Source organism: Natator depressus, chromosome 25, assembly GCF_965152275.1.
Source record: "Natator depressus isolate rNatDep1 chromosome 25, rNatDep2.hap1, whole genome shotgun sequence".
NCBI lineage: Eukaryota > Metazoa > Chordata > Testudines > Cheloniidae > Natator > Natator depressus.
This window is the reverse complement of record NC_134258.1, coordinates 3,025,595-3,049,908: the sequence shown is the minus strand read 5'-3', so window position 1 is coordinate 3,049,908 and position 24,314 is coordinate 3,025,595. Positions and strand designations below refer to the sequence as shown.

At 53.3% G+C, this 24,314-nt stretch overlaps 1 protein-coding gene across 1 annotated transcript in view; it reads left to right on the top strand.

Moving 5' to 3' along the window:
* The window catches only part of FBN3 (fibrillin 3), a 293,987-nt gene that overhangs the window by 162,185 nt on the left and 107,488 nt on the right, over nucleotides 1–24,314 (top strand). Inside the window, exons 10-17 of the mRNA XM_074939600.1 lie at nucleotides 2,608–2,760; nucleotides 3,501–3,698; nucleotides 5,564–5,707; nucleotides 6,559–6,678; nucleotides 10,446–10,571; nucleotides 13,003–13,125; nucleotides 13,814–14,089; nucleotides 21,869–21,922. Of these exons, the coding sequence (XP_074795701.1) occupies nucleotides 2,608–2,760; nucleotides 3,501–3,698; nucleotides 5,564–5,707; nucleotides 6,559–6,678; nucleotides 10,446–10,571; nucleotides 13,003–13,125; nucleotides 13,814–14,089; nucleotides 21,869–21,922 (1,194 nt within the window). The remainder of the gene's footprint in view (nucleotides 1–2,607; nucleotides 2,761–3,500; nucleotides 3,699–5,563; nucleotides 5,708–6,558; nucleotides 6,679–10,445; nucleotides 10,572–13,002; nucleotides 13,126–13,813; nucleotides 14,090–21,868; nucleotides 21,923–24,314) is intronic.

The window sequence follows — 24,314 nt, the reverse complement described above, 5'->3', positions numbered from 1 at the left end:
CTGCACTTATCCTTATTGAACCTCATCAGATTTCTTTTGGCCCAATCCTCCAATTTGTCTAGGTCCTTCTGTATCCTATCCCTCCCCTCCAGCGTATCTACCACTCCTCCCAGTTTAGTATCATCTGCAAATTTGCTGAGAGTGCAATCCACACCATCCTCCAGATCATTTATGAAGATATTGAACAAAACCGGCCCCAGGACCGACCCCTGGGGCACTCCACTTGACACCGGCTGCCAACTAGACATGGAGCCATTGATCACTACCCGTTGAGCCCGACAATCTAGCCAGCTTTCTACCCACCTTATAGTGCATTCATCTAGCCCATACTTCCTTAACTTGCTGACAAGAATACTGTGGGAGACCGTGTCAAAAGCTTTGCTAAAGTCAAGAAACAATACATCCACTGCTTTCCCTTCATCCACAGAACCAGTAATCTCATCATAAAAGGCGATTAGATTAGTCAGGCATGACCTTCCCTTGGTGAATCCATGCTGACTGTTCCTGATCACTTTCCTCTCATGTAAGTGCTTCAGGATTGATTCTTTGAGGACCTGCTCCATGATTTTTCCAGGGACTGAGGTGAGGCTGACTGGCCTGTAGTTCCCAGGATCCTCCTTCTTCCCTTTTTTAAAGATTGGCACTACATTAGCCTTTTTCCAGTCATCCGGGACTTCCCCCGTTCGCCACGAGTTTTCAAAGATAATGGCCAAGGGCTCTGCAATCACAGCCGCCAATTCCTTCAGCACTCTCGGATGTAACTCGTCCGGCCCCATGGACTTGTGCACGTCCAGCTTTTCTAAATAGTCCCTAACCACCTCTTTCTCCACAGAGGGCTGGCCATCTACTCCCCATGTTGCGATGCCCAGCGCAGCAGTCTGGGAGCTGTCCTTGTTAGTGAAGACAGAGGCAAAAAAAGCATTGAGTACATTAGCTTTTTCCACATCCTCTGTCACTAGGTTGCCTCCCTCATTCAGTAAGGGGCCCACACTTTCCTTGGCTTTCTTCTTGTTGCCAACATACCTGAAGAAACCCTTCTTGTTACTCTTGACATCTCTTGCTAGCTGCAGCTCCAGGTGAGATTTGGCCCTCCTGATTTCATTCCTACATGCCCGAGCAATATTTTTATACTCTTCCCTGGTCATATGTCCAACCTTCCACTTCTTGTAAGCTTCTTTTTTATGTTTAAGATCCGCTAGGATTTCACCATTAAGCCAAGCTGGTCGCTTGCCATGTTTACTATTCTTTCGACTCATCGGGATGGTTTGTCCCTGTAACCTCAACAGGGATTCCTTGAAATACAGCCAGCTCTCCTGGACTCCCTTCCCCTTCATGATAGTCCCCCAGGGGATCCTACCCATCCGTTCCCTGAGGGAGTCAAAGTCTGCTTTCCTGAAGTCCAGGGTCCGTATCCTGCTGCTTACCTTTCTTCCCTGTGTCAGGATCCTGAACTCAACCAACTCATGGTCACTGCCTCCCAGATTCCCATCCACTTTTGCTTCCCCCACTAATTCTACCCGGTTTGTGAGCAGCAGGTCAAGAAAAGCGCCCCCCCTAGTTGGCTCCCCTAGCACTTGCGCCAGAAAATTGTCCCCTACGCTTTCCAAAAACTTCCTGGATTGTCTATGCACCGCTGTATTGCTCTCCCAGCAGATATCAGGAAAATTAAAGTCACCCATGAGAATCAGGGCATGCGATCTAGTAGCTTCCGTGAGTTGCCGGAAGAAAGCCTCATCCACCTCATCCCCCTGGTCCGGTGGTCTATAGCAGACTCCCACCACTACATCACTCTTGTTGCTCACACTTCTAAACTTAATCCAGAGACACTCAGGTTCTTCCACAGTTTCGTACCGGAGCTCTGAGCAGTCATACTGCTCCCTTACATACAGTGCTACTCCCCCACCTTTTCTGCCCTGCCTGTCCTTCCTGAACAGTTTATAACCATCCATGACTGTACTCCAGTCATGTGAGTTATCCCACCAAGTCTCTGTTATTCCAATCACGTCATAGTTCCTTGACATCACCAGGACCTCCAGTTCTCCCTGACAGTTTGACTACATTGTTATCCTCTAACAAGACATGAGTACAGGCATATAATTAGTATCACCTCTAACTTCTAACAATACAGGTTTGCATTTCAAAGGTTCTAGCCTATCTACTATGGAATGGCCCTAATGACCATTTGCATACTTTTCTAACGTGTCTCTAAAGATTGGCTCTGGGTCATTTAGCCTGCAAGCTGCTTTACCCCTTCTAGCCATGCGTCACACTTTGTATAAGATTCGTTGCAATTATATAACAGTGGTTGCAACAATGGTTTGCATGATCATACTCTATTCAGATAATGCCACAGCAAGATTGGGCCTTTCCAACTGGAAATGCTCAGGAAGGAGGCACTGGGAAATGCTGCTGTTCTCAGGAGCCAGTCTCCTCATCCCACACAGAATCCAGCCCTGAGGAAGTGGGCCCCAGAAATATGTCTCTCTTGCTGCACAGATCTCCTGTCTCCCTCGGAGAGGTTGATTTTGATGGGCTGGGTGAGGGGCCCCTCCCTTCTCAGGCCACCCCCCATTCACTTGTGGCTCCTCTTGCTCCTCATTGTTGCAGACCAGCGGATTGGCACATGTTTCTCGGCGCTGATCGGCGGGCGCTGCGCTGGGGAGCTCCCGGGCCAGTACACCAAGATGCAGTGCTGCTGTGACTCCGGGCGCTGCTGGGCGATCGGGCAGACCCCTGAAATGTGCCCCGTCAGGGGATCCGGTAAGCAACACAACGAGAAAGCCACTAGTGCCCCACTGAGTGCGACCTGTTCTTAACATCCGTGAGCTGTGCTTGTGAGTGATTCTGGGAGGAAAGGTCAGTGAGGGTCGCATTGGATTGCACAAAGCCAGGGAATTCAGGGGTAAGGGCCCCCAGCCCACCCCCCCTTGGGAAAAGAACAGCAGAAGGGGTCCAGCAAGGGCAGTAACCTCCCCAGCCTACCCCAGCCTTGCCCTGGCTCCCTGGGCTTGGGAAGAGATCAGAAGGAGCGAAGGGCTGCAGCAGAGGGCTGGGAATCGGGTCTCTGGAATTCTGTTTCCAGTTCTGTCTTGCTGCATGACTGCGCTTTCCCTTCTTGGGCCTACATCTGCCCCTCCGGAAAGCAGGGCCAAGCTCCTTACAGGGGCTGTCACTGGAAAACCAATAGCAACAGCACAATGACCCCCCCCCCCCGCCCCTCCTGGGTAGCCCCATGCCTGCTGCACAGAGCAGACAGCTCTTCCTATTGCTGCAATGTGGGAGCTACTGGCCAAATGAGACCACAAGACCCACCTCACCTGGGCTTCATTGATGAAGGGGAGTAAAGCTCTCTCCCAGCCCACCCTCCCCCAAGCCCCTGCTTTCCCTGCCCCAGCCACTGTTGCTTTCATGCCAGCGTTACCTCTGCCTCCCATGTGAGACGGGCAGGGACACTCGGCCCGCGGTGTTGGAGTGACGCTCGGGCGGCTGTTTCGTTTCAGATGAGTACCGCAGGCTCTGCATTGAAGGGCTCCCGGCCGTGCCGGGCTTCTCTGGGAGCTTCCCTGGGATTCCTGGGTTTGGGCCAAATGGTGTCGGGCCTGGAATCAGCGGACCTGGAGGCATTGGACCAAATGGGGCAAATGGCCAAGGCGGGATCCCGGGGCTTCCTGGGATGGGCCCTGGAAGTTCGAGCATTGGTAAATTAAATCTCCTGTCTGCTAGCACTGGACCACCTTGGCTGCGTCTCTTCCAGGCTGTGTGCATACCTGGTGTGCCTGCCTGAGCTGCACACGCACTGGGAACAGCGCTGTTACCCAGACGCTGGGGTTCTTTTGACATGGCTGGACTGATGGGATGTGACACTAACGCTGTGCAGAATGCTGGGCCCAGCACACAGATCACACGGCATCTCCTGGCACAGCAAGGAGCTCCGGATGGCTCCGAGTCCCAAAGAGGCAGGCTGCCGTCCAGCAAAAATGTCTTTCTAGTTACAGAACTGGAAAAGAGCTTCAGCGGCCCCTTCTCCCTCCCTCTCATGGCATGGCAGAGCCCAGCTCCACCAGCCAGAGGGCCCAGGCAGGGTGTGGAGCGCTGGCTCCTGGAGCGAGCATCGGGAGGGGAGTCAGGATGTCATGGATTCTAATCCCAGCCCTGCCACTGATGTGCTGTGTGCCCTTGGGCCAGTCACTTACAGTCTGCTCTGACACTTGGCTGGGAGCCTGCTGGTAGGGGTTGGGTCTCCGCCGCCAGCAAAGGTGGTCACCCCTTGCAGGGGCAGCCCTGCACCCCTCTGTTTGGTTTCCCAGCTCCAAGAGGGGCTTTGCTGCGCTGTGTGTGGTGATCGGAGTCATGGGATCAGATAGGCACCTCAGTGTCTAGCCCTTGTCATTGCAAAGAAAAGTGTGACCCAAGGGTAGCTAATGAGGCAATTGACATTTGCTTGAGTCTGCGGGTGCCTGAAACGCAAGCTCTGAGCCGGGGAGCTACCTGTTCATCATAATTCTGAAAGCTGCTGCTTTGGGCCTTTGTCATTAGTCTGGACAGGCTCCTGTAGGGGCGCCCCCATACCCTCCTGCTCCATACTGAGCAGGGGCCACAGCTGTGTGGGCTGTTCCTACCCTAGGGGAGGGGAGCAGCAATCCAGCTTCTTCTCTCGCTGGGAGTTGGGATGTACTCATGGCACATCTCCACTGCAGCGGGGAAGTGTGAGTCTTGGTGCAGGCGGGATTGTACTTGGGCGGCCAGCGCTGCAGCAGCCACGCTGATCTTCCCAGGCACTAACTCCAGCATGTGGGTCCACCTGTGCTGAGATTTCCCATGCCCAGCTGCTGTGCAGACCCCCTGAGCGTGACCTGGATTGGCTGACATTGGTCTTGGTCACCTTGGTCTTTATCCTGCCTGTTTAATTCCTGGCCTCTCCATTCAGGGTGTTGCCCCCAGTCCCCAGCACTTTTGGGTGAAAGATCACAAGAGCACTCTGGGAAACGAGGAGCCAGACCCCTTTGCCGCTGCCCTTCAGTTCTGAGCTGCAGCAGCCCCTGCTACGCCAGGCTCACAGCTTGGCCAGGCTGCTGGTGTAGTGACCACATGGGGCCTGGGCGAGGCCCCACAACAGCGAGTGACTGAAGACTCGAGCTGGGGCCTGGCCAGATTTCCAGAGTTGGGTGGGGAAGGCCCAGGGCCAGCAAGGTCCCCTAGAACCAGCTTTGCAGCCCGTTCCATCCTCCCACAGCTCCTTAGCCGAGTCCGTGCAGACAAGCCAGTGCTGGCTCCTTGGCCTCGCGTTGAAGTGAGCTCATTGGGCTGGCCTGCCCTGGGAGTACAGTGCCCCTGCCCATGTCAGTGCCTTGGAGAAGGGGATGGGCCTGCCCGCAGTGCCTAGTGGGGGAGGCGCGGTGTGTTGCAGGTGATGCTGGGAGGCCCATGCAACAGCACGCCTTTCGGGAGGTATGCCCTCTGGGGTGTTCTCCCCTCTCTCAGACAGCGGGCTTCTCGGGTGTGGGGAACGGAGCAGGGCGCTCAAGGCTGCCATTCCAGGCTCTCTTCTCTCTGGGGTTTCCAGGGACTGCCACCTTAAATCAGACCATCGACATCTGCAAGCACTTCACCAACCTGTGTCTGAACGGGCGCTGCATCCCCACCCCCTCCAGCTACCGCTGCGAATGCAACATGGGATACAAGCAGGACGTGCGTGGCGAGTGCATTGGTGAGAGAATCCCCTGGGCCAGGCACCAGCTGCACCGCCGGCCCCACTCCTGCTCTGCCGCAGACAGCTGCTCCTCCTTGGTGCCCTGGCAGCCTCGGGGGTGCTTGCAGCTGCATCCCGCCCCCAGCCTGAGCTTCATGGAATAGTCCTGGGGCCTGGGGTTGCCCCCAGCTGGTGGGATTAAGCAGCGCAGAGCAGCACTCTCGTGGCACTGCGGTGCTGGGCGGGGTGAGGCAGTGGCATGGGGGCTGTACCTGGCACCACGAGGAACACTGGGGGCAGCCACTCCCCCTCCTCTGTTGCAGTCTGATCATGGGTGCGCGGGAGAGTTGCCATCAATTTAGTTCCCTGTTGCTGAATATGGCAGGGCTCTAAAATACCTGTTCTCTGTCGACATACCACCCCCCCAACAAAGACAGCACCTGGGATGAGGGGCCCTGGGGTCTTCCGACTCTGGGCTGCAGCCCCATAAAGTTCTCCTCATAGTGCCCAGCCACCCCTGTGCCCTGGGCACCGAGGCCTTTCTCACCCCCCAGGCTCCATTGGTTTCTGCAACGACAGGCCGGAGGTGGCTCCTCTACTCAGGTCTCCGTAGAGCAGTGCGTGTGACCTGCTGCACCTCACTGTCCCCTTCACGCTGGCCTGGCAGGGTGGTGCTGATCCTGAGGAAATGCGGATCAGCACCTGGTAGGATCGGGCCCTTGCTGACCTAACAACATTCCTATTCCTGAGTTGGGGTTTAGCTAGGCGGCCCCATGGGACCCTGGTGAAGGGCTGCCAAGCAGCACCGGGCTCTGGCACTGCCTTCCCAGGGGTTGGGGGCTGCCAGCTTCATGCCCTTTTCCTTCCAGATGTGGACGAATGTTCCAGCAGCCCCTGCGTGCACGGCGACTGTGTGAACACACCTGGTTCCTACCACTGCAAGTGCCATGAGGGCTTCCAGAGCACCCCCACCAAGCAGGCCTGTATCGGTACGTCCGTCTCAGGGCTAGCACAAGACGCCCCAGCTGGTCAGGAGGACGGGCTCAAAAACAGAGTGCAGAGTGGAGCCCCGAGCTCCCCGAAGCAGTGCCCTGAGGGCTGTAGAGTGAAGGGAGAGCTGCTGGCACCAGTGCCCTCTCAGCAATCAGCTGCTCGCTGCAGGGCTGCAGATGCTTTTGCTGGTGTGCCCAGAGGTGCTGAGGGTGATGCGGGCCAAGCATGATGCGAGCCATGGGCGAGTACCACGCACTTTGCTTTGACAAAGAGGGGCTTTCACAGAGGGTCTGTTCCAGTTTAATTCCTTTAATTATGGAGGGAGATTTTTACCAAACTAGTTAAATCTGTACAACCCCAGCTGTGGGCACAGTTATATCAGTATGAAGGGGCCTTATGCCAGTTCAGCTTGTTCCCTTTCGTACACAGGAATAAACTATGCCAGCGTGGCATTATATCCCCTGAAAAACTACCTGAGAAGACCGAAGTGGGGCCCAGTGGCAATCATGTCATGCAGGGTCATGCAATTAAAGACTGCACCGAAATGCACACACACAAGGGGCAAGGGCGAGTCTGGCAGTTCCTAGCTTTTGAGTGCTGGATGTGGAACCCTGGTAGTGTTTTGTGGGTAATTTCCTAGGCTTTTAAAAAGCAAAGTGAAACCCAGCAATTCCATCCTGCAGTATCAGACTGCCACCCAGGTGGGTCACTGGCAGGGTGGGGACTGTTCGAGCCACCTCACAGACCTCTGCCACTTGAGCTAAGAGGACCCAGTACCCAGGGGAGGTTGTCCTAGGCCAGCCCTGGGGGTGATGGGACGTAGACTCTGTCAGTGGATTTTACAGCTTCTTGCTGACAGCAGGGGAACATAGAGGACTCTTGGGTTCCAGTCCAAGTTCTGGGGGGAGGATACTGTAATTGACACTTCTGTCCCTGTCCCCGCAGTCTCCTCTTGTCTCCTTCTGCTCCTATCCCCCCCACTCAGCTCCTGCCCCATTCCCTACCTGCTGCTATGTCCTCTGCTGCTCCTATCCTGACCCCCTCCCCAGCTTCTGCTCATATTTCTCCCACCGCTGCTTCTATCCTCACCCGCTGTCCCCCGCTCTAGCTCCTCCCCTGGTTCCTATCCCCCCCTTACAGTGGGAAGGGCTGGTGACCAGCTGGCCTAGTGGGCAGCTCATGGCCTCAAGGTTCTGCTGGTCAAGTGGTCCCAGAGGGGGCCCCATCTGCAACCTCAATCATCCCCTCATGCTCTGATTGCTGCCTCAGAGCTGATCACTGCAAAGGAGAGGCGGGCAAGGTGGGGGGACCGAGGCCCACCTACTCCAGTGGGTCCCCACCCAGAGTCTCAGGCGTCTTGGAATGTCCAGCCCAGCTACTAAGCACTCGGTTACCCAATGGGTCACTTCCTGCCAGTTTGGGGCCTAGTCACAGGCTTAGCAGACTCTCCTCACTCAGTGTCATAGAATCATAGAATCTCAGGGTTGGAAGGGACCTCAGGAGGTCATCTAGTCCAACCCCCTGCTCAAAGCAGGACCAACTGGAAAAAGGCTAATGTAGTGCCAATCTTTAAAAAAGGGAAGAAGGAGGATCCTGGGAACTACAGGCCAGTCAGCCTCACCTCAGTCCCTGGAAAAATCTTGGAGCAGGTCCTCAAAGAATCAATCCTGAAGCACTTACATGAGAGGAAAGTGATCAGGAACAGTCAGCATGGATTCACCAAGGGAAGGTCATGCCTGACTAATCTAATCGCCTTTTATGATGAGATTACTGGTTCTGTGGATGAAGGGAAAGCAGTGGATGTATTGTTTCTTGACTTTAGCAAAGCTTTTGACACGGTCTCCCACAGTATTCTTGTCAGCAAGTTAAGGAAGTATGGGCTAGATGAATGCACTATAAGGTGGGTAGAAAGCTGGCTAGATTGTCGGGCTCAACGGGTAGTGATCAATGGCTCCATGTCTAGTTGGCAGCCGGTGTCAAGTGGAGTGCCCCAGGGGTCGGTCCTGGGGCCGGTTTTGTTCAATATCTTCATAAATGATCTGGAGGATGGTGTGGATTGCACTCTCAGCAAATTTGCAGATGATACTAAACTGGGAGGAGTGGTAGATACGCTGGAGGGGAGGGATAGGATACAGAAGGACCTAGACAAATTGGAGGATTGGGCCAAAAGAAATCTGATGAGGTTCAATAAGGATAAGTGCAGGGTCCTGCACTTAGGATGGAAGAATCCAATGCACCGCTACAGACTAGGGACCGAATGGCTAGGCAGCAGTTCTGCGGAAAAGGACCTAGGGGTGACAGTGGACGAGAAGCTGGATATGAGTCAACAGTGTGCCCTTGTTGCCAAGAAGGCCAATGGCATTTTGGGATGTATAAGTAGGGGCATAGCCAGCAGATCGAGGGATGTGATCGTTCCCCTCTATTCGACACTGGTGAGGCCTCATCTGGAGTACTGTGTCCAGTTTTGGGCCCCACACTACAAGAAGGATGTGGATAAATTGGAGAGAGTCCAGCGAAGGGCAACAAAAATGATTAGGGGTCTAGAGCACATGACTTATGAGGAGAGGCTGAGGGAGCTGGGATTGTTTAGTCTGCAGAAGAGAAGAATGAGGGGGGATTTGATAGCTGCTTTCAACTACCTGAAAGGGGGTTCCAAAGAGGATGGCTCTAGATTGTTCTCAATGGTAGCAGATGACAGAACGAGGAGTAATGGTCTCAAGTTGCAATGGGGGAGGTTTAGATTGGATATTAGGAAAAACTTTTTCACTAAGAGGGTGGTGAAACACTGGAATGCGTTACCTAGGGAGGTGGTAGAATCTCCTTCCTTAGAGGTTTTTAAGGTCAGGCTTGACAAAGCCCTGGCTGGGATGATTTAACTGGGAATTGGTCCTGCTTCGAGCAGGGGGTTGGACTAGATGACCTTCTGGGGTCCCTTCCAACCCTGATATTCTATGATTCTATGATTCAATCCCCAATTTTTGCCCCAGATCCCAAACAGCCCCCTCAAGGATTGAATTCACAGCCCTGGGTTTAGCAGGCCAATGCTCAAACCACTGAGCTATCCGTCCCCCCAGGTCAGTCAGTCCCTCTGCCAGGGATTTCACCTCCCAAAGAGCCGGGGGAACCTAGGGGCCTGTCTACACTGCAGTTAGAAACACACAGCTGGCCCATGCCAGCTGACTTGGCCTCACAGACTGAACACAGCTGCCTGCACTACTCCAGCTCACCGTGCACGTGCAGTGCGTGGGGGCTGCGCCGTGCGAGCCCTGCCACAGTGAGTGCTGCTCACTGCCCTGAGGCTGAAGCCCTGGTCAGGCAGAGCAGAGTAACTGCTGGGGAGGGAAGGAGGCCGAGGCTGGGGAAGGGGGTTCTGTGATGGGACTAAGGGTCGGATCCAAAGCCTGTCACAGTTGGAAGAAAGGTGTCAGTGAGCTACAGATCAAGCCCATACGTGGGCTGTATCGAGCAGCTGAGGGCAGAGGGGCTGGCAGAGGCTTTTGCAGGGGGCCAGGAGCACAGAGCAAGTCTCCCCCAGGGAGATGCACCTTGCACAGGGAGGGAGTGTGGGCTGTCAGAGCCGGGACCTACTGCACGGATCTGAGAGCAGGATCCTGCCCTTCCTTGGGAATGGGTTCTCCTAGGACCCAGCCATGGCTATGTGGCCTTGACTCCAGCTGGATGGAGAGGGAGTCATTGCTGGGGTTACGAGGCTCAAGCAGCTCATGTGTCTGCTGCTACCTGGCTGTGTTTGTTTCCCTGCCAGATATTGACGAGTGCATCATGAATGGCGTCATGTGCAGGAACGGCCGGTGCGTTAACACCGACGGCAGCTTCCAATGCATCTGCAATGCAGGCTTCGAAATCACCCCCGATGGCAAGAACTGTGTCGGTGAGCAGCTTCCTTCAGCATGAGATCAGCTGCAGGCCTTGGATGGGGCCAGTTCCTGTTCTCACTCACACACCACGGACTCCAGCAGGGAGGGAAGGAGGGCAGAACTGGACCCATTAGCAGCAGTAATCCCGTGCACATATATAGCAGATTCATCCAGAAGAGCCAGACCCCAGGGGCTTTACAGAGTTCATCTCTCACCCAGCCACCTCTGGGGTGAATGCAGTTTAGCAGCATCTCCCAACCATTGAAGGTGGGGGGAAGAGTCAGTGACGTGGTAGAAACTGCTCCCTGCATGTAAGTAGGGAGAGTGAGGGATCTTGTAAGGGCTCTTGTGAATCATGCCATGGGATCCTTAGTGGGAGATTTACATCACCTTTGCGAGCCTGCACTGGCAGCCACACTGTGCCCCACGCAAGAGGAGAGAGCAGAGGTCAGCTCTGGCTCCACCGCCAGGGTGCCCAAGTGTCACCAGGGCTGATTCCTGCAGCAGCTGGACATTTTCTTAAGGATCTCAGTGTCTGGGAAAGGCTTTGCAGGCCCATCCAGTACTAGCCAGACCTGGCCTCCTTGCTGTGGGGCATGATTTGTACACAGCCCCATCATTAGCTCCTGCAGCTTGCCCTTGGTACCCGGCCTTTGGGTCCCACAGAGGAGGAATCCGCAAGAAATTTTAAACTTTCCTTAAAGAAATGGCTTCAAACCCTTCCGGTTGTGTATTAACCCTTAATACATGAAGGGAATGAAAGCAGAGGCAGTGCTGTTGGCCTGAGGCAGCCTGCGGTGGTAGGTGGACGTGAGGTGTGATAGCTGGATTTTCATCTCGGAGGTGTTAACGCTGAAGCCCAACAAGGATCAGCTAAACATCAGCATTGCTGAAGATTTTGTTGTGGGTTGTTGTGGTAGAAATATCCAACTCACCTGTTTATCCTGCCTTCCCCAACTGCCCCCACCTCTCCAGGGGCCAAAAGGCTCATCTGCCTCCAGCCCCCCGGCAGCTAAACAAAGAGCAAAATAAATGCCATGCCTGGCAAGGGCTGGGGGGATAACTCTGTGGCTGAGGGAAGGGGGTGGGATCCTTCCTTTCCCAATTTCCTGCAGTCCTTGCTTTGCTGCCAGACTCAGTCCCCACTTGCCAAGGGGAGCCAGCGAAATCTTGCTTTTCCCACAGGGTTCCTCCAGAACAGGGAGGGTCACATTGTGCCTCAGAAAAATCCACCCTGTGCCTCCGAAGCTCCCATTCCCCTTCTTAAGAGGAAGGGCAGCCCAATGGGCAGGGCCCTGCCCTAGGAAGCGGGAGTAATGGGTTCAAGTCACTCCTTGCCCACAGACCCGCTGTGATGGGTCAGTTGCTCAGCTTCTGTGGGCCTCAGTGCCCCCACACACACACCCTGGGGAGAATAGCGCTGCCCTGCTCCCCAGGCAGCTGGGAGGGCCAGTGCCTGGACCATTGTGATAGCCTACTATGGTGATGGGTGCTCAGAGGGTGTCCCAGCCTCTGGTTTCATTTAGTTGTTAGCAAAGAACCAAACCTTCCCATGGTTTGCGTACGAATAGTCCTTTGTATAAGGTGCTGCTGGCTCAGTGGGTGGCCCCTCTCCCTTGGGTGCTGCTGGCTCAGCCGGTAGCCCCGTCCCTTGGGTGCTGCTGGCTCCGTGGGTGGCCCCTCTCCCTTGGGTGCTGTTGGCTCAGCTGGTAGCCCCGTCCCTTGTGTGCTGCTGGCTCCGTGGGTGGCCCCTCTCCCTTGGGTGCTGCTGGCTCAGCCGGTAGCCCTGTCCCTTGGGTGCTGCTGGCTCCGTGGGTGGCCCCTCTCCCTTGGGTGCTGCTGGCTCAGCCGGTAGCCCCGTCCCTTGGGTGCTGCTGGCTCTGTGGGTGGCCCCTCTCCCTTGGGTGCTGTTGGCTCAGCATGCACTGCATTGTGCTGCCCCTCTTCTGTCACTGCACAAAGCCACCGGGGCTCTTGCTGCCCCACCCCCAGCGTCTGTACAGTGACAGCACAAATCCTTCCTCCAGCCCCGCCCCTGCAGATGCAGTTCAGAGAGGCAGCCCCTGGCTCTGCAGTGGGATTCGAAGGGGCTTTCTCTCACTGTTGGTATGTGTGGAGCCCCGGCCCGGAGCGCTCTTCTTACGGAGGTCCCTGTGCGGGCACAGCTCAGAGGGCCAGGAGATGTCAGCACATGTTGTGAAGTGATCGTGTGCAAGGGGGACCGTGTCTCTGCCTGGCACTGCACTGGCAGACGTTCTCACTGTCCTGCCTTCTCCTGAGCAGCCTGGGGGCTGCGCAGGCCCAGGGCTGCTCTGAACCGATCCGTAGTGCTGATGCAAACCGTGATTGGCGCTCACACAGGGCAAGGCAGGGAACAGAAGGAGCCAAGCCCAGAAGCCCTGCTGCACCTTGCAGGCTCTGCTCATGTTTTTTGTCGTCCCCCAGACCACGATGAATGCGCCACGACCAACATGTGCCTCAATGGGATGTGTATTAATGAAGACGGCAGCTTCAAATGCATCTGTAAACCCGGCTTTGTGCTGGCTCCCAATGGGCGCTACTGCGTCGGTGCGTAGACTGCAGGGATCGGTCCCTCCCCCGGTCCTGGTGTGCGCCGGGTGTCTCTGGGTGTCTGTGCAGCGGGAGTGAAGGGGGGCAGCGGGGGGAGTGGAGGGCCAGGCATGTGGCTGCATATACCTGTGATACTGACTGAATTTTCTGCTCTCCCACCAGGCTAAGCAGCAGAGCCAGGAGTGCCAGTCTGCTTGCGGGGAGGGAGTGGGCCTGCTCTCAGAGGGCTGGAGGGTGCCATGGGGATGGGGGAGGCTGCTCTCAGAGGACTGGAGGGTGCCGTGGTGGGGGAGCAAGCCTGCTCTCAGAGGGCTGGAAGGTGCAGGGGGTGGAGGGGGCTGCTCTCAGAGGGCTGGAGGGTGCCCTGGGGATGGGGGAGGCTGCTCTCAGAGGGCTGGAGGATGCTGGGGGAGAAGGCAACACTCCGGTTTCACCCAGAAATTGGTGAAGTGAAGGAGCCTCATGCTGAGCAGTTGGAGGGAGCTAGAGAACTGGGCACCCTGCTAGCCCCAGCCAGCCAGGGCGAGCCAAGGGCAAACTACATTGAGTGCTGCAGCCATGCGTGCTGGGGGCCCTTCCCTAAGCTACGGAGCCCCTGAGAGTCTCCCTGTTGGAGATTGAACCCCTTCCCTGCCTGTCCTGCCGCCAGTCAGTAGGTAACAGCCACTGTGTGCTTCCTTCTCAGACATTGATGAGTGCGAGACTCCTGGCATCTGCATGAACGGCTGGTGCATTAACACGGAGGGCTCCTTTCGCTGCGAGTGCCTGGGTGGCCTGGCTATCGGCGTGGACGGGCGGGTGTGCGTGGACACGCACATGCGCAGCACCTGCTATGGAGGCATTAAGAAGGGCACCTGTGCTCGCCCCTTCCCAGGAGCAGTCACCAAGTCCGAATGCTGCTGTGCTAACCCTGACCATGGCTTTGGAGAGCCCTGCCAGCCCTGCCCGGCCAAAAACTCGGGTGAGCGCCACGGCTGTGTGTTTGTGGAAATCCAAGGGGAACGTGCTCAGAGCTGCATGATCCCTCTGGGGTGGACCAGCCCATCCAGCACAAGCATCACAAGTTTCCTGGAATGGCCACGGATGCTCTGCATCATGGGCTAGCTACACCAGTGCTTCCCGAACGGGGCTCTCTAGAGCCCATGCTGCTCGTACAGGCGCTGAGTTTAACCTTTCCCCCGGGGCGCTCTGCCCTGAAGCCCTGCTCCCACACCACTTCCTCCCCCGAGGCCCCACCTTTGCCCTGCCTCTTCCCACCCCTGCTCCATCCCCTCCCCAAAGGTCCTTCTCCTCCCCTAGCCCCTACCCGAGCTGTGGCTAGGCGTTCTGGGGGGGCTGCTGCACCCCTGGTTGAAGCGGTTCCATCACATACAGGGTTTAGAGTTTCGATCAAAAGCTCTCAGCCCCCGACTGTACAAACTGTTCCAGCCCCCCTGCTGAGCACCCACTATTTTTTCCTGTGGGTGCTCCAGCCCCAGAGCATGCACGGAGTTGGCGCCTATGGCTGCTGATCCATGGCTGGCCAGCTTCCCATACGGTGCTGGTTCCTCTGCTTCCAGCTGCCAAATCCTATAGGAAAAAGCTAAAACGCCTGTGACTCCCCAGTGTCCCTTGCGTGGGGGCGGTTGCTGCACTTGCCACAGGACTGTTATCAGAGAATCCGAGAATCTCAGGGTTGGAAGGGACCTCAGGAAGTATCTAGTCCCACCCCCTGCTCAAAGCAGGACCAATCCCCAACTAAATCATCCCAGCCAGGGCTTTCTCAAACTGGGCCGTAAAAACCTCCAAGGATGGAGATTCCACCACCTCCCTAGGTAACCCATTCCAATGTTTCACCACCCTCCTAGTGAGAAAGTTTTTCCTAATATCCAACCTAAACCTCCCCCACTGCAACTTGAGACCATTACTCCTCGTTCTGTCATCCGCTACCACTGAGAACAGTCTAGATCCACCCTCTTTGGAACCCCCTTTCAGGTAGTTGAAAGCAGCTATCAAATCCCCCCTCATTCTTCTCTTCCGCAGACTAAACAATCCCAGTTCCCTCAGCCTCTCCTCATAAGTCATGTGTTCCAGTCCCCTAATCATTTTTGTTGCCCTCCACTGGACTCTTTCCAATTTTTCCACATCCTTCTTGTAGTGTGGGGCCCAAAACTGGACACAGTACTCCAGATGAGGCCTCACCAATGTCGAATAGAGGGGAACGATCATGTCCCTCGATCTGCTGGCAATGCCCCTACTTATACATCCCAAAATGCCATTGGCCTTCTTGGCAACAAGGGCACACTGTTGACTCATATCCAGCTTCTCGTCCACTGTAACCCCTAGGTCCTTTTCTGCAGAACTGCTGGCGAGCCATTCGGTCCCTAGTCTGTAGCGGTGCATGGGATTCTTCCCTCCTAAGTGCAGGACTCTGCACTTGTCCTTGTTGAACCTTGTTGAAGCGTAGGGGACAATTTCCTGGTGCAAGTGCTAGACGAGCCAACTAGGGGGGGAGCTTTTCTTGACCTCCTGCTCACAAACAGGGAAGAATTAGTGGGGGAAGCAAAAGTGGATGGGAATCTGGGAGGCAGTGACCATGAGATGGTCGAGTTCAGGATCCTGGCACAGGGAAGAAAGGTAAACAGCAGGATACGGACCCTGGACTTCAGGAAAGCAGACTTTGACTCCCTCAGGGAGCAGATGGGTAAGATCCCCTGGGGGACTAACATGAAGGGGAAAGGAGTCCAGGAGAGCTGGCTGTATTTCAAGGAATCCCTGTTGAGGTTACAGGGACAAACCATCCCGATGAGTCGAAAGAATAGTAAATATGGCAGGTGACCAGCTTGGCTTAATGGTGAAATCCTAGCGGATCTTAAACATAAAAAAGAAGCTTACAAGAAGTGGAAGGTTGGACATATGACCAGGGAAGAGTATAAAAATATTGCTCGGGCATGTAGGAATGAAATCAGGAGGGCCAAATCGCACCTGGAGCTGCAGCTAGCAAGAGATGTCAAGAGTAACAAGAAGGGTTTCTTCAGGTATGTTGGCAACAAGAAGAAAGCCAAGGAAAGTGTGGGCCCCTTACTGAATGAGGGAGGCAACCTAGTGACAGAGGATGTGGAAAAAGCTAATGTACTCAATGCTTTTTTTGCCTCTGTCTTCACTAACAAGGACAGCTCCCAGACTGCTGCGCTGGGCATCGCAACATGGGGAGTAGATGGCCAGCCCTCTGTGGAGAAAGAGGTGGTTAGGGACTATTTAGAAAAGCTGGACGTGCACAAGTCCATGGGGCCGGACGAGTTGCATCCGAGAGTGCTAAAGGAATTGGCGGCTGTGATTGCAGAGCCATTGGCCATTATCTTTGAAAACTCGTGGCGAACGGGGGAAGTCCCAGATGACTGGAAAAAGGCTAATGTAGTGCCCATCTTTAAAAAAGGGAAGAAGGAGGATCCTGGGAACTACAGGCCAGTCAGCCTCACCTCAGTCCCAGGAAAAATCATGGAGCAGGTCCTCAAGGAATCAATCCTGAAGCACTTAGAGGAGAGGAAAGTGATCAGGAACAGTCAGCATGGATTCACCAAGGGCAAGTCATGCCTGACTAATCTAATCGCCTTCTATGATGAGATTACTGATTCTGTGGATGAAGGGAAAGCAGTGGATGTATTGTTTCTTGACTTTAGCAAAGCTTTTGACACTGTCTCCCACAGTATTCTTGTCAGCAAGTTAAAGAAGTATGGGCTGGATGAATGTACTATAAGGTGGGTAGAAAGTTGGCTAGATTGTCGGGCTCAACGGGTAGTGATCAATGGCTCCATGTCTAGTTGGCAGCCGGTGTCAAGTGGAGTGCCCCGGGGTCGGTCCTGGGGCCGGTTTTGTTCAATATCTTCATAAATGATCTGGAGGATGGTGTGGATTGCACTCTTAGCAAATTTGCGGATGATACTAAACTGGGAGGAGTGGTAGATACATTGGAGGGCAGAGATAGGATACAGAGGGAGCTGGACAAATTGGAGGATTGGGCCAAAAGAAACCTGATGAGGTTCAATAAGGATAAATGCAGGGTCCTGCACTTAGGACGGAAGAACCCAATGCACCGCTACAGACTAGGGACCGAATGGCTCGGCAGCAGTTCTGCGGAAAAGGACCTAGGGGTTACAGTGGATGAGAAGCTGGATATGAGTCAGCAGTGTGCCCTTGTTGCCAAGAAGGCCAATGGCATTTTGGGATGTATAAGTAGGGGCATAGCAAGCAGATCGAGGGACGTGATCGTTCCCCTCTATTCGACATTGGTGAGGCCTCATCTGGAGTACTGTGTCCAGTTTTGGGCCCCACACTACAAGAAGGATGTGGATAAATTGGAGAGAGTCCAGCGAAGGGCAACAAAAATGATTAGGGGTCTGGAACACATGACTTATGAGGAGAGGCTGAGGGAACTGGGATTGTTTAGTCTGCAGAAGAGAAGAATGAGGGGGGATTTGATAGCTGCTTTCAACTACCTGAGAGGTGGTTCCAAAGAGGATGGTTCTAGACTATTCTCAGTGGTAGAAGATGACAGGACAAGGAGTAATGGTCTCAAGTTGCAGTGGGGGAGGTTTAGGTTGGATATTAGGAAAAACTTTTTCACTAGGAGGGTGGTGAAACACTGGAATGCGTTACCTAGGGAGGTGGTAGAATCTCCTTCCTTAGAAGTTTTTAAGGTCAGGCTTGACAAAGCCCTGGCTGGGATGATTTAATTGGGGATTGGTCCTGCTTTGAGCAGGGGGTTGGACTAGATGACCTCCTGAGGTCCCTTCCAACCCTGATATTCTATGATTCTATGATTCTATGATTCATCAGATTTCTTTTGGCCCAATCCTCTAATTTGTCCAGGTCCCTCTGTATCCTATCTCTGCCCTCCAATGTATCTACCACTCCTCCCAGTTTAGTGTCATCTGCAAACTTGCTGAGGGGGCAATCCATGCCATCCTCCAGATCATTAATGATGATATTGAACAAAACCGGCCCGAGGACCGACCCATGGGGCACTCCACTTGATACCGGCTGCCAACTAGACATGGAGCCATTGATCACTAACCATTGAGCCCGACAATCTAGCCAACTTTCTATCCACTGTATAGTCCATTCATCCAGTCCATACTTCTTTAACTTGTTGGCAAGAATACAGTGGGAGACTGTGTCAAAAGCTTTGCTAAAGTCAAGGAACAATACGTCCACTGCTTTCCCCTCATCCACAGAGCCAGTTATCTTGTCATAGAAGGCAATTAGATTAGTCAGGCATGACTTGCCCTTGGTGAATCCATGCTGACTGTTCCTGATCACTTTCCTCTCCTCTAAGTGCTTCAGAATTGATTCCTTGAGGACCTGCTCCATGATTTTTCCAGGGACTGAGGTGTGGCTGACTGGCCTGTAGTTCCCCGGATCCTCCTTCTTCCCTTTTTTAAAGATGGGCACTACATTAGCCTTTTTCCAGTTGTCCGGGACTTCCCCCGATCGCCAGAAGTTTTCAAATGGCCAATGGCTCTGCAATCACATCCGCCAACTCCTTTAGCACTCTCAGATGCAGCGCATCCGGCTCCATGGACTTGTCCTCGTCCAGCTTTTCTAAATAGTCCCGAACCACTTCTTTCTCCATAGAGGGCTGGTCACCTCCTCCCCATGCTGTGCTGCCCAGTGCAGTAGTCTGGGAGCTGACCTTGTTCATGAAGACAGAGGCAAAAAAAGCATTGAGTACATTTGCTTTTTCCACATCCTCTGTCACTAGGTTGCCTGCCTCATTCAGCGAGGGGCTCACACTTTCCTTGACTTTCTTCTTGTTGCTAACATACCTGAAGAAACCCTTCTTGTTACTCTTAACATTTCTTGCTAGCTGCAACTCCAAGTGTGAAGTGGCCTTCCTGATTTCACTCCTGCATGCCTGAGCAATATTTTTATACTCTTCCCTGGTCATTTGTCCAGTCTTCCACTTCTTGTAAGCTTCTTTTTTGTGTTTAAGATCAGCAAGGATGTCACTGTTAAGCCAAGCTGGTCGCCTGCCATATTTACTATTCTTTCTACACATCGGGATGGTTTGTCCCTGTAACCTCAATAAGGATTCCTTAAAATACAGCCAGCTCTCCTGGACTCCTTTCCCCCTCATGTTATTCTGCCAGGGTATCCTGCCCATCAGTTCCCTGAGGGAGTCAAAGTCTGCTTTTCTGAAGTCCAGGGTCCGTATTCTGCTGCTCTCCTTTCTTCCTTAGCCTCACCAGTGCTACGTGAGGTGCTTAGGGGCCATCTCACCATTGAGATGTGCATTGCTCTCGGAATCGGTGGGGGGAGCACTGTGCTAGGCCATTTTTACATCTAATTCTAGTTGTTGCTGCTAACAGCTGCTGACATAAAAGTTGCAAAAGTGCTGCACAGGCTCATAAGGTACGGGCTCCTTTTGGCGGGACGTTTCCCATGCTGGGTCTCTGCCCAAAGGTGAGGGGTTTTGTGTGTCTGGAAAAGTTTGACCCATTTTTGAGTTATTCAGAGTGAAATGACTAATACGTGCACTGGTGTGTTTTGTTCATGCAGATATCTGGAAATGGCTGGAATGCTCAGGTTCATGCCTGGGGGGACGGGCGGGGAGGGGGTATTATTCCTCCCTGGGCTTCATTAGGCTTGAAAACCTGGGTTTGTGCTAACAAAGTGATGAGCACATAAAAGTACTGTGTGAAGCCTGCACAGTAAACAACAGCTCTTAAGCCTTCAGGGGCCCGATCCTGCAAGCAGTCAGCACATGGGGAACTTTTCTCACATAAGCAAAGATGTGCATGTGCATAAGGGACTGCAGGAGCAGGTCCCAAGCGTTCATGCAAGTCACTGGGGCTGCCTGTGCTGTCAGCAGGGACTGCGTGTACAGGTGCTTGCAGGCTAGAGTCCCACATAACCGTGGGCCTGAGTACTAGAAGTGATTCCTCCTGACTGCCAAGAGGCCCGTCGGTGCTGGTTAGGCAGCATGCTGGGGACTCTGGGTTGCTTTTACCTCATTTCTTCATCTTTTCTTTCTTTACACAAAGGGCCAGGGAAATGAAATGCCCAAACTCTCCCGAGTGCGATGTCACAGCTGGCCAGTCACACTCCCAGGGCAGGCAACTCCAAACAGCATTTGGCCACATTTGGATCTCAGAAGCTCCAGTGTTTCCTCAGCCATGTTGCACGTATGAAATAGTCTCGACTCTGTTTCCTTTGATAACACTGAACTTTCCTGGGTGACTGCTTGTTGTTTAAAGAGAGCAGACGTGCAGTGTAGATATGTGAACACCCAAGAAACCCTCCCTTTGTCATTTCCTGGCTTGACGGTGCAGCCTTACTACCACTCTGAGGTTTCACAGTTCCATAGGTTCATAGAGTTGAAGGCCAGAAGGGACCATTAGATCATCTAGGCTGCCCTCCTACATAGCACAGGCCATTTCACCCAGTTACTCCTGTAGTGAGCCCAATAACTTGGGTTTGGCTAAGCAGACCTTCCAGAAAGGCCCCCAGCTTTGATCTGAAGACATCAAGAGGTGGAGAATCCACCACTTCCCTTGGTTAATCACCCTCACTGTTAAAATGGGCCCAATTTCTATTCTGAATTTGTCTGGCTTCAGTTTCCAGGCATTGGTTCTTGTTCTGCCTTTCACAGCTAGACTAAGCAGCTCTTTAGAACCCAGCATTTCTCCCCGGGATGGTGTTTAGGCACCATAATTGAGTGACCTCTTAATCTTCTTTCTGCTCAGCTAAACAGATCAAGCTCTTTAAATCTGCCACGATCAGGCATTCTCTCCAGCCCTCAAATCATTTTGTGGCGCTTTTCTGAACCTTCTGCAATTTTGCAAGATCCTTATAGAAATGTGGATTCCAGAACTGGACGCAGTGTCCAGTATCATCTCACCAATGCCATATACTGAGGTAAAATCACCTCCCTGCTCCTACTCACCACTCCCTTCTTTGTACATCCAGGGATCACATCAGCCATTTTTGCCACAGCATCACACTGGGAGCTCGTGTCGAGCTGCTTGTCCACTCTAGTCCCTAACGCCTGTTCAGAGACCCTGCTAAGCAGGACAGAGTCTCTCATTCTGTGGGTGTGACCTGCATTCCTTGTTCCTAGATGTCTGACTTTGCACTTGGTTGTGTTCAACTACATTTCATTTCAATGGGCCCAGCTTACTGCGTGATCCAGATAGCTCAGTAGGACAGCCATGTTTTCATCGTTATTTACCATCCGCACTATTGTGGCATCTGCAAATGTTATCAGCAGGGAGTTTACATTTACTTCCAGATCGTTGACGAAAATGTTGAATAGCATCGGGCCTAGCATCAATCCCTGCAGAGCCCCACTGGAAACAGCCCCATTCCACGATGAGTCACCATTGACAACTACTTTTGGAGATCTGTCAGTCAGCTAGTTCTTAATCCATTGAACACGTGCTCAGTTGATATTGTGTAGTGCAGTAGGTTAGGTTCTTGTATGGAATGCAGTTCGGCAGGTGATCCTGCAATGCTGAACTGGTGATGGGGACCCTTCCCCTGTTGCACTCGAAAGTAATTGCAATATTAAAGAGTTGTATTTTAAAAATGTATAATCCATTATTACAGACAGCCAGCGTTCTGCAGGCTCATGATGTGATACTACAGCAAATAATCATCATCATCATCATTGAAACGGTTCTGTTCTGTTTTGAAATGATCTCGTTTTGTTAATGCTGTACAGACAAGCAAATGAATCTAACTGTCAAACTTCTCTCCACAGCCGAATTCCAGGCACTCTGCAGCAGCGGCATAGGAATAACAGCTGATGGTAGAGGTAAGGGCTTCCCCAAGCACCATATTATAGGGAAAGGAGGACTTGGGGCACCGTAGAGACTAACAAATTGGTTAGTCTCTAAGGTGCCACAGTTCTCCTTTTCTTTTTGCAGATACAGACTAACACAGCTGCTATTCGGAAACCTGTCATATTATAGGGAGTTGCCCATAATTAAGGTTGCCTAACACTTCCCATTGTAAGCCCCTGCTTTCAGTTGCTTATAACTAAGTGTGTGTGCATTTACATGAGTGTGTGGCCATGTGTGTGGGTTGGGTAACTATGTATGTGTGCACAGTGACCCGGCTAGGCTAAGCTAGCTGTGAGGAGAGGCAGGGGCAAAAGGATCATTTAAATGTTTAGAACTTTATAAGGGAAAACCCAAAGATTGTATCAAGAGCATAAATAATATAGAACATTACCAAGTACTTACTATGTATAGTAATTACTTGTAGGTTATCAACACATGAACATTTGTTACTCTTCCTGACTCTGTGCAGTGTGCATTGTGGTTAACGTGAACATAAGAGATTAGTAAACAATCTAATGTGTCACTTCGGAGAAGACCCGACTTTTCCTCTCCTTGGCTCTAAGTCCAGTGCTGCTCTCACTGGCCTGTTCTTTGCTTCCCTTTGGCCTGAAGTGCTCCTTCGATTCACTCTTCCTGCAGCTGTACCTCTTTTCACTGAGTTTATCCACAGGCGGGTTTCTTCACCAACTGGGCCCTCCCTTCTCCATTGGGCACCTTTGAACTGTATTCCTTCACTAGCTGTTCAATCAGCTGATCATGTACTGTAGGTCCTTTGTGGGTGGGCTTCTCATTTACTGTTTCCCGGATCTGTTTTCCTGTAAAACTGCTTTTTGATCAATTTCCTTTTTCACCAATCAGATTTCCTTTCAGTTGTTTCCCTTGAGACTCTCTCTGTGGATTTGATTTCCCTCTACTTCCCTTCTCTAGCAGTGTCTGCTCACATACCCCCAGCTATTTGTTTCTGCTTCTCCTGACTTGAAACCCATCCTCTTTTCCTTCTTTCCTCCTTCTCACTTTCCAGTCCCCTGTGTTCTTCTATTTTATCCCCTCCCCTCTGATCCCAGCTCCAGTTCTCCAGTGGCTCAGCATCTAGATTCTTCTGCTTCCCCCCTTCTTCTCTAGCAGCTTCTTCCAACTGCCCCCTTCAGGCAGATCCTGAGCTGCCTCCCAGTTCGAGCGCCCCTCTCACTGGCTGTCTCTCGCTCCAGGACAGCTCTAGCAGGTGCTAATGCCAGGGTCAGGGTTACTACATGTATGCGCATCAGCCTGTGTGGGAGGAGGCGTGTCCTCATGCACGTGTGTGTATGAGTGAGCATGGGTTTGGTTTTCATGTGGGTGCATGTGTGAGTGTGGATGTATGAGTGAGCATTTGTGTGTGCATGCGTGTGAGTGTGTCTGTGCCTGCACATATGTGTGGAGGGAGTGAGAGTGGATATGTCTCTGCATGCCTCTGATTCTGCCTTAAAAGCCAGCAACTTAATGTTAGACAAACTTCTCCAGGTTAGCTCCAGACCCTGTACTGTGTACTGAACTACCCGGCTGGTTCTTGGCACCCTGGTGCAGGCTGCGTGTCTGGGGCTGCAGAGTGTGGCTTTGTGCCCTGCTTCGATACGAATTCAGAGTGTGTCCGAGCGCATCCTCTCCCCTGTCCTGCCATGCTCTGGCCAGTTCCCAGCGCATGGACGTGCAGTGTTTGCAGCCTCCTGGAGAGAACAGAGCCGATGGGAGCATGCTGGGGCGTTTGGGGCATGCTGCCAAGGGGCGGCTTTGGAGTAGACAGCTGGCAGGTCAGGCGGCAGGCAGCATGCTGCCAGCACTCAGCAGTGTTCAGATCCGCAGGAAGAGAGCAACGCAGCCAGACCGCTCTGGCCTTTCCAAGTCTGCTGAATGGGAAGGAGCCAGAGGCAAAACCCTGGAGGCCTCTGCTTCTTTAAGGGCACTGTGTCTTGGTGCAGCACTGCCCAGGCTGCAGGTCAGGAGCCCATTAGCCAGGAGCTAGGATCTGATATGCCCCTGAGCACAGAGTCACTGCCAATGTGGCCCAAGAACTCTGCCACACTGCAGTAGGAGAGTCAATTTCAGGGCGGGAGTCGCCCGGCCGTACAGAGACTAGCAGGGCTGGCGTGGCTATGGGGCTGCACCGCCTTGCACCTGCCCAGTACGGCAAGGCTGGAGTCACTGCTGCCTGGCCCTCGGTCCGCCGGAGCCGGCACTGGGCCCCCAAGGCAGAGGATTCTCTTCGCAGTGGAAGAGTTGCCTTGGCTGAGTGCTGAAGCTTTGCTCCTAGTGTGTGTGTGGGGGTGCACTTTAGAGCTGCAGCAGGAGCTGTTGTCTGCCAGGCTGAGGAGGTGTCTGCTCCTGGGC